General features: G+C 54.7%; 2 protein-coding genes across 2 annotated transcripts in view; one reads left to right on the forward strand and one right to left on the reverse strand.

Annotated features, from left to right (window-relative positions):
* Positions 1-14,372, forward strand: part of LOC143692499 (uncharacterized) — a 168,912-nt gene that overhangs the window by 75,962 nt on the left and 78,578 nt on the right. The window lies entirely within an intron of this gene.
* Positions 7,067-14,079, reverse strand: LOC143692417 (serine/threonine-protein kinase pim-1-like). The gene is made up of 6 exons (XM_077172652.1): positions 14,064-14,079; positions 8,960-9,066; positions 8,776-8,826; positions 8,206-8,572; positions 7,416-7,592; positions 7,067-7,173 (listed from the first exon to the last, which is right to left on the reverse strand). The coding sequence occupies exons 1-6, from the start codon at positions 14,077-14,079 to the stop codon at positions 7,067-7,069; spliced, it is 825 nt and encodes a 274-aa protein (XP_077028767.1).

Genomic DNA, 14,372 nt, shown 5'->3' on the forward strand with positions numbered 1-14,372 from the left:
TCAGCAAAGGGCATCTCCTGAGGGCAGGGCAGGGAGGCTTTGCTCCCCTCCAGAGTCACTCTCAGGACTCTCAGGAGGCTCCTTGTGTTCCTTGCTCTCCCAGGGCTCAGTGGGATGAGATCAGGGTCTCACTGGGGCCTTCAGGGGACTCAGGTCTGGGTCAGGTTTTGCTTGTTGGTGGCCAGTGTCCATCAGATGCTGAATGGTCTGTGCTGAACTTTCCTGGGGCTCTGCAGCTTGTGCCAGGGCTGATGGCAGGGGAATGTTTGTCTGGAGGGCCTTGGGAGCTGCAGGAGAGCACAGGGGACCTGCAGGGACAGAGTGTGCCAGGGACCAGCAGGGAGTGGAGCTCACTGGGCACAGGCCTGGCCAGGGTGGGGTCACCCTGAGATCAAGGCCTGAATGTCTGCTGTGAGCCAGGAGAGCTCTGCAGCCCAGGGACACAGCAGGCACAGGGAAAGGAGTCTGGGCACTGACTCCTCTGCCCCTCAGGGATCTCCCCCAGGAGGATCCAGGGCAGCCCCGAGCCCCTCTGGCAGCCCTGGAACAAGGCAGGCACCTCTGAGCCCCTCCATGGCCCCGCAGAGCCCGTGTGGGAGGGGGTCAGGGCAGGAGCACCCTCAGCTGCCTCTGTGTCCCAGGCTGAGCAGCAGAGCCCAGCAGAGGCAGCCCAGGGCCCCGGGCAGCACAGCCCCCGTGCTCTGCAGAGCAGCAGCCCCAGCTCGGGGCTCTGGGCAGCAGGGCAGGGCTGCAGCAATGGCTGCTCGGGCCAGCACAGACGTGTTCCCCTGGGAAAGGCTCTGGGGGCAGCTGGCATGGGCCAGGAGCAGGGCAGGAGCCCGTGGGGGTGCAGAGGAGCCCTGGCAAGAGGCTGCCCTGTCCCTGGGCCAGCAGGAGCTGCCTGAGGAGCCCCGGGGCCAACTCTGCTGCTGGGCTGGGCAGCGGGGCTGGCCCTGGGGCTGCAGGAGCTGCCCGAGCTGAGCATCTGCTGAGCATCCCAGACACAGAGTGGCTGTCCCTGACCTCCAGGGCCTCCAGTTCCTGCTGCAGGCCCTGACCTGACTCTGCTGCTCTGCTGGGCTGGGGCAGGGGCAGGGAGGGGAAAACAGTGGAGCCTTGTCCCCATGAGTCCCCACAGAGTCAGAATGGTATCTGTGGTTTCATGAGCCCCACAGTGTCACAATGGCCCCATGGTTCCATTGGGCCCCATAGGGTCACCACAGTACCCTGGTTACAGGAGGCCCTGCAGTGTCACAAGGGCCCCCTTGGTTCTATGGAGCCCACAGGGTCAGTTTTGTCAGTGGGCAGGGTCAGCATCAAAGACACAGACACCAACTGAAGGAATTGTGTAATTTATATAATGTAAATCTGCAAAACATTACAACAGGAGAAGCTCAGCAAAACACAAAATCATTAGAAAATAATTACAAAAGCAGAAGCTCAGCAATGCACCCAACCATCCCCACCAAAGATTGCCTGCAGTGATTGAGAAAGATCCAGCCCCAGTTACCCTCAGCCTTTACCATCGCCCAGACCCACACAGCAGCTGGGGAAGCTGTCACAGCCAAGGGCTGCAGAGCCACTCCTGGGCACTGGCAATTCCTGCAGGTGCCTCCAGCCACAGCTGAGGCTCCAACCCCGCTGGGAGAGGGCCCAGCTCTGACAGTGCTGAATGGACAAACTGACAGCACTGCTAGTGTGGCAACATCTGGTTTCATCCTCCTCTTGGCTCCCTCCCAAAGCCTGGCCAGGGCCCAAGGAGGAACCAAGGGAAGTGACTTTGACCATTCAGCCCCAAAGTCAGATGAGGCCTTTTCTAGTTTCCAAATACAAAAAAAGTAAATCCATATTTCACCAATGAACATGTACAGAGCTTATATTGCTAATAATGATTCATTAATGAGCAGATACAAATAAACCTTTGGTTGGAAGGTTCATCGGAGCTCAGCTTTTCCTCAGGGCCTGTTGTTCAGGCCTGGTGAGGCCTCAGTGCTTCAATCAGTGCTTTGACCTACAGATGAAGTGCAACCTTCAGAACAATTCTTTGGATAACACAGTTTAGATTTAGGTATTAGGCACAAAGTCATCATCTCTTGTTCTTCAATTATGTGCTGTTCAAATTCATTACTCAGAGCTACAATTTGCATTCCTTTTAAAACCTGCCTAATTAGTTGCTATTCTCTGTTATTTATCAAATGCCCCCATTTTTCTTGAGACTGTGTCTCTTTTTAGACAAGTCTCAGTACTCCATTTCCAGCATAAGGTGTCACAATAACTCCAACATGGAATCATAACACACCAAGTGCTCACAATGCACTGCAGTGCTCACAATGATTGCAGTGACTGCCACGAATGCATTTCACAGCAGCCTCCAATTTGGGAGCCAATCCCACTATGAGGAATTTTCTTCTTTATGCCTCTCTTCTCCTGATCTTTCTATCGAGGTGATTCCTGATTGTTGGACCTCAAACCCAGCACTGATAGACATTCCTGCAACATTCCTGTCCTGGAATAGCCCAGGATCCTCCCTGGCCAGCAAGCAGATAATCCAAGGCCGTGCAGTTCTGCAGAGCCCCATTTGTGTTTGTTGGAGCTCGCAGGATGTGCTATTGGATATTTTAACAGCATCACTTCTTACTTCTTCTAATAATTGATTTAGTTCATTAATGTAAATTGGGTGCAGCCATGCACAGCCAGGGGTTTCCATTTCCCTATGGGCCATTGTTAAGGGCATGGAGCACATCTGGGAGATGGGTTCTCCATGGGGACAGGTTCCCATCTCCTCATTTTTTCAGCTGCTCTTTTAACAACCCCTTCACCCATTCAACCAATCCTGCAGCTTGTGGTTTGTCTGGGATACGAAAAACCCAGCAGTCTTAATCACTGCATTTCTCACAGTAATAGAAAAAGCACTCTGCATCACAGTATCAGCAAATCCTATAGAAATAGCCAATTTCATCCCTTCCTCCTTTATGCCTTGTATAGAATTCACAAAGTTTACCACTGACATTTGGGTCTTGGGCAGTCCTTTTCTGTAGAGTATTTAGTGTCACAGTGAGCAGCTAAAGCTGACATATTAGTATTGTCAGCATTATTTCACATTATCAATTTTTAATTACATAGATACAAATATAAATTATTGTGTTATATTTAACTATTACAATTAATTTATTATTATTATTATTACTACTATCATTATATCACTAGCACAAATGAACCTGAGCTCAAGATTGAAACCTTCTGTCACTCCATGTGGGAGTGACAACAACGATTTTTCCTTCTGTTGGTGCTGTTTCCAGAGTGTCATTAACAAAGTTCACCCTCGTCTTCCCAAACCCACAAGTTCTTTTCCTTTTCCATGTGCAATTTTTGGATGCATTTGAAGCCATCCAGGGGTGCAGCCTCTTTTACCCGACTGCCCCACTGCTCCCACAGCGCTCTGACCTCAGCCCACTCCAGAGCCAGGGAACTCCAGGGAAGGGCTTCCCATCTGGGAATTTCTGATGGCACTGATTCCTCACAGTTACACTGAACAAGTGACATTTTGTTGGGATCTGGCCAGACTGTGCCTGTTTTGTTTTACCAGTGGGCAGGGTCAGCACCAAAGACACAGACTCCAACTGGAGGAATCAGTGTCATTTCCTGCAGCTCAAAGCAGCAAAGAATCACAACAGGAGCAGCTCAGCAATGCACCCAACCATCCCCACCAAAGATTGCCTGCAGTGATTGAGAAAGATCCAGCCCCAGTTACCCTCAGCCTTTACCATCGCCCAGACCCACACAGCAGCTGGGGAAGCTGTCACAGCCAAGGGCTGCAGAGCCACTCCTGGGCACTGGCAATTCCTGCAGGTGCCTCCAGCCACAGGTGAGGCTCCAACCCCGCTGGGAGAGGGCCCAGCTCTGACAGTGCTGAATGAACAAACTGACAGCACTGCTAGTGTGGCAACATCTGCTTTCATCCTCCTCTTGGGTTCCTCCCAAAGCCTGGCCAGGGCCCCAGGAGGAACCAAGGGAGGTGACTTTGACCATTCAGCCCCAAACAAGGCCAGATGTCAGATTTCATGGCCTGGTCTGGCTTCTAAATACACAAAGGTCAATACATGTTTCACTAAGGAGTGGCTACATCTATCACAGTGCTAATGACCATGCACATTTCATCAGGGAGCAGATACAAAGATAACCTTTGGTTGGAAGGTTCATCCAGAGGCCACCTTGGGCTCAGGGCCTGCTGTTCAGGCCTCACTCAGGGCTGGTGTCCAGGCCTTGGCACTTCAGGGACGTGGTTTAGTGCTGGGCTTGGCACTGCTGGCTGAGCGGCTGCACTGGGTGAGCTCAGAGGGCTTTTCCAACAGAAAGGATTCTGTGATTCCATGATTCTATCCACTGCATTCAGCTGGGTCCATGTTAGCAGCATTCATTTGCTCAGAAAGTCTCCTCTTGCCCAGCTCCTGTGGCCTGAGGCTTCAGCTCCTTCAGCTCCTGGTGCTGAGCTGCTCATGCTGAACGAGACGACTCGGAGAGAAGAGCACAGTCCATGCAATTCCTTCTGGGACACGGAGAGGGGAGGCTGTGCAAACAGGAGCATTGTTTGCTGTGGCCTCCTCTCTGCCCTTCACGCCTTTCAGCGCTCTGAACCAGCCAAGAGCTTTCTCCAAGAGTGCAATGGAGCAGCTGTTCCTGCTCCTGGCTCTGGCTCTCTCCAGTCTCTGCCCTTGCCTGCTTCTGTCCCTCGTGCTGTGCCCTCTGTTCCCCCAGGGCTGGCTGGCTGCTGCCCAGGACTGTGGCACTGGCACAGATCCAGTGCTCCAGAGCCTCCTTTCTGTGCCCTTGGAGCTGCCTGGGCACAGCAGCCTTTTCCAGCTGCAAGCTCCCCATGGACAGGGAGTGCCCAGCTCCGTTCCTTGCACAGCCTCCAGGAGCCCAGGGCTGCCATCTCAAGTCCCTGCTGGCACTGGGGGCTCCCAGGTGCCTCAGGCTGCTGTGACACCGCTGCACACGGGAGGGAACAGGGGCAGGGGCTGTGCTGAAAGTCAGCTCCATCTGCTGCTGCTGCTGCCGCTGTGGGGTCATTGGTGCAGCCCTGGCCATGAGTCAGGGATCAGATGCTGCCAGTCTCTTCCAGCCCTGGCTGCTCAGAGGTTGGGCCCTGGAGCCTCAGGTGGGCAAAGGCAGCTGCTGCTGGTCCCTCTGTGTGCCCGTGTTCAGCAGTGCTGCTCCATCAGTCTGTGCCCAGCAACGGGGAAAAGCCTCAGCCCTGCAGGGCCAGGAGCTGCCGGGCTCTGCCTGAGCAGCTCAGCCAGCAGGAAGGCAGCTGCTCCACACAGGAACCCGGAGCAAAGGACATTCCTTTGATAGGACATGTTTTCTATTTAAAGGAAAAAAAACGAAAAAGGGAAAAAAATAGGTAAATTGTTAAAAGATAAGAATAAAATCCAAGTGTTAGTGAAAAAACATAACATAATGTTAGTGAAAAAAACAAAACATAAATGCAAAGTTACATTCTTTGCATTAAGAAGGTAAATGATCTTTTTATAAAGAGAACTCAGTTATTTACATTGTAAATGTGCTGATGCCATGGATCCATCTTACTGACCTCAGCAGCCTTTTAAAAGATTTTGGGCTTTGTTTCCAACATTGCCATTTGAAATTGGGGTTGAAGCAAGAGGAAATCGCTTTGTGCCCTGCCACCTCCAAGCAGGACTGGGAATGGAAACTCTGTCAAACCCCAAATCCTTTAGAAGATGCCCTTCCTTCTCAGCCTGGAAATGAGCTGCACATTCCCTTTGAAACTGTCAGGGGTTTCTTAAAGACACAAAGTCCCACTTAGGGCTTTTTGCTCTGGTTTGGCAGTGCAGAAGGGCAAGTCTCCATCCACCAGCTCCAGACTGCACTGCCTCAGGAGCACGGCCCACTCGCCAGCTTTGGCCCACTCATGGCACTGCTAGAGGAGGAAGAAAGTGCAACTGCACAATTCCAGCCAATCAAGAAGGAAGAATGGGACAGACAAACACCCTGTGCAGATCCAGGCGTTCAGCTGGGACTGTGGAGAGTTTGGGTCCTTGCCAATTGGATGTGTGTCCCCAGCTGCAATCTCTGGGCCTGCAGCAGAGTCTCACTCAGCTGCACAAGCAGAAAGCTCAGGCGCTGTGCTCGCAATGGGCTCGTCTGATGCAGAGCTGTCAGAGCAATGTTAGGGCAGAGCCAGCCCAGCTGGGCCCAGGGCTGAGCCCAGCAGAGCCCTGGCAGAGCCCAGAGCAGCCTCAGCAGCCGCAGAGCCCGGCTGCAAGGAGAGAAAGCAGAAACCGCCCGTCAGCTGAGGGCTCCTGTGCCCTTGTGCCAAGGCCTGCGGTGCCCAGGCCATGCTGGCTGTGCCCAGAGCTGTGCCCAGAGCTGCCCATCCCTGCTGCCTTTGGCAGCAGAGCAGGAGGGCAGGACATGTGGCCAGCCTGCAGCCAGCCACGGCACATCCAGCCCTCAGCAGCTGCCCAGAGCCAAAAAGCAGCTGGGCAGCGACTGAAGAATTCATTGCATCTGCCCCAGCTAAAGGGGAACCCTTGGTGCCCGGCCAGGCCGTGCCAGGCCCAGATCTGGGAGCATCCCCCTGCCTGTGGACTCACCTGCAAATTGGGCCTGGAGCCTGGCTTTGAAGAAGGTGCCAGAATCCAAGTCCATCATCCTCAGCTGGCCAGGCCGAGGAAGAGATTGTCACCCTTGAGCTTGTCCTTGGTGTCTCCAGCAGCAGCCCCACCTGGTACAGCTTCTCCAGGGGCTCCTTCTCCTTCCCTGGGGCCAGACCAGGCTGTCAGGGCTCTGCCCAGGGCCCCAGCCATCCATGAACCAGACAAACCAAACCAGGGGGGATGGTGGCCACCAGTGCTTGCCACACCAGGTCTCCAGCTCAGCTCCAGCCCAAGAGCTGCGTGTTCCCTTCTGCTGAGCCCTGCTCAGAGCTACAGGCAGCACAAAACCAGCCTGGTTTGCTTTGCCACTGAGTGCCAAGAGATGTGTGGAGCTGGTACCTGCCAGGCCCCTGGATCCAACTGTGCACGTGGATCTCTCCCATCTTCTAGGGCAGAGGAGCACCCTGCACCCAAGGATGGCAGAAAAGCTCTTCTAAGGATGGCCTGTCCGAGGGTTGCATGGACAAAGACCTCTTAATGATATCCTGGCACTCTGGGGAGAGAAACCAGAAATCACCAGTCAGCTGGAGAAGTTGCCCCCCTGTTCCTGTGCCCAGGCCATGCTGGGTGTGCCCAGAGCTGGGCCTAAACTTCCCCATGGATGCTCTGTTTGGAGGAGAGCAGGAGAGCAGGACCTGTGCCACCTCCTCAGCAGCTGCCAGAGCGGGATGCCCACGAGCCCGCTGCTGTCTCCCAGCACTGGGATTCCCCCCGTGCCCAGAGATGAGGATCCACCTTGAGAGAGCCATCGTGGGAACAAGATCCGCCCCTGGATGATCTCCTGGCCCCTCCTGAACGGGTGCTTGCCCATGACCAGGTGGCACAGCAGGAGGCCCAGGGACCAGATCGTCGCTGCCTCGCCGTGGTAGCGTTGGTGCTGGATCCACTCTGGTGGGCTGTAGGACAGGGTTCCTGTGGAACACAGACACAGCTCAGCAGGGGGATGCTGCTGCTCCCAGAGCCCGGCCCCAGCATCCCTGGCCATGTGGGGGCTGCCCCAGAGCCACACGGGTGAGCGCTGCCCTCTCACCAGCACCTGGGACTTGTGTACAAACTCGGGGCTGGAAAAGAAGCCACTGGTGCTGGAAGAGGGCAGCAGAAACCCTGGGAAGGCCCAACCATGACACACAAAGGAGAAACCCACCCAGTGGTGGAGAAAACCCACTCTCCTCCCCACCTGCATGGCCCCCAAAAATGTTAATAAGCCAAGGCAAACAAGGGGAGCAGAGCAGTCCAAGTCCTTCCTCGCCTGCACACCAAACCATCCGGGGCACGGGGTCAGACCCCGCTCTCTGCTACCCCCATGGGGGTTTGTGTCGGGCTGGCTGCCCCAGCTCCAGCCCCAGCCCAGGCCACAGTGGGTGCTGAAGGCTGTCGGCAGGGCTGGCAGCTGGCCCCCCTCACACCCCACCCAAATCAACTCGGCTCCAGCATCAATCCCATCCCGGCTGCAATAGGGGGAAGCCCTGGTGCTGCACCCAGGCTGGGCCATGAGATGCCCAGGAGCATCCCCTGGAGGGCTCACCTGCAAACTGGGTGTAGGCTGTGTCTTGGAGGAAGGCGCCACAGCCAAAGTCGATGAGTTTCAGCTGCCCGCTGGCCAGGTCGAGCAGGATGTTCTCGGGCTTGATGTCCCTGTGCAGGACCCCGCAGGCGGTGCAGTGCCGCACGGCCTCCAGCACCTGGCGGAACAGCGCCCGCGCCTCCTCCTCCGGCAGGAACCCCCGCTCCGCCAGGAAACCCGAGAGCTCCTGGCACCGCTCCGGACGCTCCAGCACCAGCAGGAAGCTGTCGGGGAGCTCGAGCCACTCCAGGAGCTGAATGACAGCGGCACAGCCACGGGACACCTTGGCCAGCAGCACGATCTCCAGCGGCGCGCTGCTGCCGTCGGGCTGCGGGAGGAGCGCGGTGCCGTCAGTGGGGCTGAGGCCGTGCCGGGGCTCTGGGAGCCCTCAGCCAGCCCGGGATGCTCTGCACGCCCCGCTCAGCCCACGCCCGCTCTCCCCGCAGGGCTCCGGCGGCTCCCACCCTGCCGGGCCCCGGCTCCTCGCCGCCCGGCCCGGCCCGGCTGCCGCCGCTGGCCCCGCTCACTCACCAGCTCGCCCCACTGCCGGATGCGATCCCGCGGCACACGTTTGATGGCCACCTGCGAGCGAGGGAGAGCAGCGGGTGAGCTCGGCGCCCGTCCTGCCCAGCCCCGACCTTCTCCTCCATGTCCGCCTTCTCCTCCTCCTCCTCCTCCTCCTCCCCCTCCGCCCGCCGCCGGCCCCGCCGCTCACCAGGGCGCCGTCCGAGAGCCGCGTCCCCGAGCAGACGCTGCCGAAGCCTCCGCGCCCCAGCAGCGAACCCAGGCGGTACCGCTCCTGCAGGGCCTCCTGCGCCTTCCCTGCGGGCGGGACGCGGCTGTCAGAGCTCGGCCCGGGTCCAGCAACGGGCCCCGAGCGCTCCTCAGCCGCCCCGGGCCGGCCATGCCCAGGCGTTCGCTCTTTGGAACGCGGCACGGGAGGCTCGGGGCCGGCGTCCGCGCTGTCGAGCGGCAGAGCTCGGGCTGGTGAAGCCGCAGCGGAGGCGGCGGGAGCGGCCGCCCCGCCTGTGTCCTCCGCTGGCCCCGGGAGGAGCCGGGGCCGGGGCCGGGGCCCGGATCGGGACGGGACTTCACGTCGGGGCCGGGGCCGGGGCCGGGCTCGGGCCAGGCGGAGCCGAAGGGCGGCGATGCCGCCCCCGCACCAGGCACTGACGCCCGCCCAGCAGCGCCACCGCCAGTAGGGCCAGAGCCGGGCGGAGGCGAGAGCGCGGCGGGACGGCCGGGGCCGGGCACGGGGCAGCCCCGCCCGGGGCCGGGGGCGGGCCGGGGGCATGGCCCGGCCCGGCAGAGGAGAGGGAGGCGGGGAGAGGAGAGGGACGCCGGGCAAGGGACCCCGAGAGAAGGGTGACCGACCGCGGGAACGGGAGAGAAAGAGAAACAAAAAGATAAAGAGAAAGAAAGAAAGAATGCTCTAAAATATCTGTTTTTCTGCTGTCGCTGCTGCTGCTGTCGCTGCTGCTGCCGCCGCTGCTGCTGCCGCCGCTGCCGCCGCTGCAACTGAAGCACCGGGGCCGTTCGTCCCCGTGTCCGTTCCCCGCTCGCCCCATGAGCCCCACGTTCGAGCCCCACGCGCCCCGGGCACAGCCCCTGAGTCTGTCCAAACACGGGAACTTTGCAGTGGTGAGCCCAGATGCAGAGCCCTGACTCCTGCACACTGGCACAGCAATCCCCTCGCTTGCTGCTCTGCATTGGCCTGGCTGAGGGTCAAACACTGTCGGGCCACCTTCCCTTGCTGTAGGATTCCTACCTGACCCCAGCACTGCACTTACATCTCCAGTGTTGCCTTCCAGTAAAACCAGGGGAAGGAAAACTCTGTGAGGCTCATGGTTATTTTTGAGTGTCTAAAAATCACTAAGTCACCGATCTTAGAGGTGAAGTGCATCTGGAATTCCTGGGATGGAGATGTAGTGCAACATGGAAAAGGGGAGCATAGAAATAAATAGAGGAAAACATCTTGGATTGTTTCTTTCATTTTCATTTCCCTTCTGGAAAGCTGTTCCAGTTTTCCAGGAATCTTCTCCTGTCTCTCTTCTCAAGAATGTCTCATGGAGAACAAGGTCAAGCTTCTGTCCCAAGATTTGCCAGCAGGAAATTATGCCACTGGTGAAATTTTCATGATGACTGTTTGTGCTGGCTTAGGGCAAATTTTGGGAGGAAACCTCCAGAAGGGATCCGTCTAGAAAGCAAGTTCAAGCAGCCCCTCCCCCTACTAGTTCAGGAAAAGACTTCCCTTGAGAAAAGTGAAAAAACCCCAGTTTATTTAACAAGTAAAGTATTCACAAGCATGAAAAATGCATAATATTAAATAAAACCTCTGACAGTGCTGAAGAGATGGCAAATTCAGAAAGTCCTTTCTGTGGGTTGTAGTTGGCTCACTCGGTCTCTTCTAAGTCCCTCTGGTGCTGGAATGCAGCGTCCCAGAGCTCGGTGGGCCATAGGTGTGAGCTGCAGGTATTTTTCTGGGTTTTCAGTCCAGAGCAGGTTTAAACAGTTCCAAGAAAAAGGAAAGTCACAGTCCAAGGAACTTCTCTGCCTAAGCTAGCTAAAACCAAATTGCTGGACCTGGGCTGTGAAGGCATCAGGAAATTTCCAAACTTGGGCACTGGTGGTCCCAGCAAACACCAGATCTGGATGGTGCTGGAGCCAGAACCTGGTAAATGTCCAAATTTTGGCTTTCTGTGCCAGCAAATCACTGGACTTGGGCTCTGCCAGCACCAGGAAGTTTTCAGATCTGGGCACTGGCACTGCCAGCAAACACCAGATCTGCGTGGTATCATTGCCAGCGACAGAAATCTGCTGGATTTGGGCTCTGCTGGCACCGGGAAATTTCCAAATCTGGGCACTGGCACAGCAAACACAAGATGTGGGTTGTGCCAGACCCAGCAGCAGAAAGTTGCAGGGTTTTGGATTTCTGTGCCAGTAAATTGCTGCTGCACTTGGGCTGTGTCAGAATAGGGAAATTTCCAGATGTGGGCACTGGCGGTGCCAGCAAACACCAGTGAAACCTTCTGGCCCTCGTCCGGACCATTGACCAGTGGTTTCCCTGAGAACCAGCTCTGGCCACTTTACAGACAGAGACTGCTTTCATCTGGTGCTCTGGAAACAGAACTTTAATGAAGGCAAACACAACAAACAGGACGGCGTGCACAGTAGAGAGAGCAAAGCAGAAAAAAGCCTGGGTCCAGGGTCTAGCAGGGATATTTATCCATTTATTTATGGGGAGGGTGTCTTGGTTTGGAAAGACAGGTGTCTGCTAAGGAAGGCAGGAGCCTGCCCTGAACTGGAAACTGTAAACCCCCTCCCTCCAAATTGTTATAAATTTGAAATGAAGGGGGGGCTCTCAGGCAAAGATATGGGAGCAGGAATAACAGTTCTTTTATTAGGGAAGAAAAAAAATAAACAATGCAGTAAATCAAAACAACACTGACAGAGTCAGAATACAACATGACACCCTGTTGGTCAGGGTGTTGGTAGCAGTCCAGTTGGAATTGTGGCTGCAGCCCTCCTGGAGCAGCAGGTGTGGTTCTGTTGGAGCAGTGATCCTGTAGAAAAGGGTGTAGTCTTCCTTTGAAGATCCAGTTTAAGAGGCAGCTGTTCCTCTGGGAATCCAGTGGAAATGCTCTAGTGTCCCAAGATCTCAGATTATATCCAGTTGGGAATGCTTGGCTCCTCCCTCTGGGCGGAGCATCTCGCAGTGGGATGCTGTAATTTTATCAGTCATGCAGTGACATTCAAAGGCCATTAACATCAGGTGTCTCCCCGGAGGGAGGATTGGTTGGGGGAAGAGATAAGAAAACTGCCCAATTCCCAGAATAGAACTGCCATAGCCCTAACAGATGGTAAATGGAATACACATTGCTTAGCAATCTAGGACAAGGGGTTAAAGGTGGGATCTGAGAGAAGGACCCAAGAGGAAGGAACAATTAAGAATATTACACTTTTTGCAGTAAAAAGGAACCAATGATAGCAAAGACAACTCAGAATTTTCTAGTAACAATCTGCATAACTGAACAAGAGGATTATGGCTGGGAGCTCCTGCTGACCCCAACTAAAGAGGGTTTTCCCACAGTCTTAAGCTGAGGCCCCCCAACACACCAGATCTGGGTGATGCCAGTGTCAGCACCAGGAAGCTGCTGGGATTTGGCTTTCTTTGCCAGAAAATTGCTGCATTTGGGAGGTGCTGGCACCAGGAAATTGCCAGATATGGGCACTGGCAGTGCCAGCGCAAACCAGATCTGGGTGGGGAATGTGCCAGCACCGGGAAATTGCTAAATGTTAACCTTCTGTGCCAGCAAATTGCTGGAATTATGCTGTGCAGGCATCTGAAAAATTCTGGATCTGGGCACTGGCGGTGTCAGCAAACACGAGATTGTGTTGCTTTAGGTACCAGGTATTTGCTTGATTTTGGCTTTCTTTGCCAGCAAATTGCTGGAATTAGGCTGTGCCAGCACCAGGAAATTGCCAGGTCTGGACACTGGCAGTGCTGGAAAACACCAGATCTGGGTGGTGCCAGACCCAGGTATTTGCCGGGTTTTGGATTTCTGTGCCAGCAAATTGCTGCACTTGGGCTTTGCCAGCACTGGGAAATTTCTGCATCTGGGCAATGGCAGTGCTGGGCAACTCCAGGTCTGGGCAGCGACAGAGCCAGCAATGGAAAATTGCCAGATTTTGGCTTTTTTTGCCTGCAAATTGCTGCACTTGGGCTGCACCAGCACCAGGAAATTTCTGGATCTGGGCACTGGTAGATCTGGGAAACATCAGTTTGTGAGAGCCGAAATGAGGGATGTGGCACTCCAGGTGGCTCTTCAAAATGCAGTTTATTGTTTGCAAGGTGTTACAGCAGTCCAGGGTTGTGGGTGACAGAGCTGTGCCCACAGCTGTCAGCTCCAGCTGCAGGCCTGGAGACCCTTAGTTTAGGTTACAAATGCATTATATACTTTTCTTTGCTGAGCATCTTGATACAGTAGAACCAATCTATACCTATACTTTTATCTATAGCCAATTGTAACTACTATAATTACCATATTCATGTTACTATTCTCCAGTCACAAAAAGTTAGTACATTACAGTTTAAGCTAGAAGATGTTTTCCAGTTTTCTTGCAGTGGAAAATTCTGAGACCTTTTTTCTACCTGCAGCATTTGCTGACTTGTTTGCCTGTGCTATCTTTCTGCTTGGTAAAAACATCTTCTTGTTTGAGGTGGGTTTATCCTTTGCTCTAAGTCATAAAAACCCTTTCTAATTAACATATACTTTGCCTTCTTAGCTATCCAGTAAGACCACTCCAGCAATTCTTTTCTTTTATATCAAAACTTGCTTTCATTTCTATTCCTTCTTCAGATTCTACATTCAAAAATCTTTCTGCCAAGCATACATATCTGTGAGACTTTCTTGTCAAACTTTCATCCTTCCCAACATCCCTGAATAGTGGTCAAGTGCCTGAGGCCAAGAGTGCCTGGACAAGAGGGACAGTTCTTTTCTATAGGAAGGAAACCACAGAACCCCAGGGTTTGAAGGCAGATGAGAAGCAGTCACCAGAGGCCAAGGCAAACCAGACCTGTCTGTCCTTGCAGCTTTTGTCTGAAAGCAGCCTTTGGATATATGGGGAGTTTTGGGGGTGGAATTCCATTTCAGCCACGGGTTCCTGGACTGGAATGACAGTTCTCCACACAAAGGAAAGGGTGGAGTTCCAGTGTTCCAAAGGCTTATTAGAGGCAGCTCCAAGGGGGCCAAGGCCAGCCAGACTTGTTGTCAGGGAAGAATCCTTGGAGAGACAGAATTTGGGAGGCCAAACCCCACTTTTGTCTACGGGCATCTGGACGAGAAGGACAGTTCTTCTCCACAGGTAGGAAAGTACGGAGCCCCAGTGTTTCAAAGGGAGATGAGAGCTGGCCCTCAAGAAGCCAAGGGAACCTGGATAGTCCTGGCAGTTTTTGTCTGGGAGCTATCCTTGGATATAAGGAATTTTGGAGGCAGATTCTCAATTTTGGCCATGGATTCCTGGACATAAAAGATGGGTTTTTTCCATGGGAAGAAAAGCACCAGCCCCCAGAGTTTTAAAGGCAGATGAGAGGTGGCCCCCCAGAGGCCAAGGCCAGCCAGAGCTGT

The sequence above is a fragment of the Agelaius phoeniceus genome, assembly GCF_051311805.1.
Source record: "Agelaius phoeniceus isolate bAgePho1 chromosome W unlocalized genomic scaffold, bAgePho1.hap1 SUPER_W_unloc_1, whole genome shotgun sequence".
Classification (NCBI taxonomy): domain Eukaryota; kingdom Metazoa; phylum Chordata; class Aves; order Passeriformes; family Icteridae; genus Agelaius; species Agelaius phoeniceus.

What these genes read in the sequence shown, in the direction of transcription:
- LOC143692417 (XM_077172652.1), bottom strand. An exon ending in TCCGGCAGTGGGGCGAGCTG is followed by an intron (nt 8,573 to 8,775) that starts GTGAGTGAGCGG and finishes CTCCTCCCGCAG; the next exon opens with CCCGACGGCAGCAGCGCGCC. An exon ending in CCCACGATGGCTCTCTCAAG is followed by an intron (nt 7,174 to 7,415) that starts GTGGATCCTCAT and finishes TTCTCTCCCCAG; the next exon opens with AGTGCCAGGATATCATTAAG.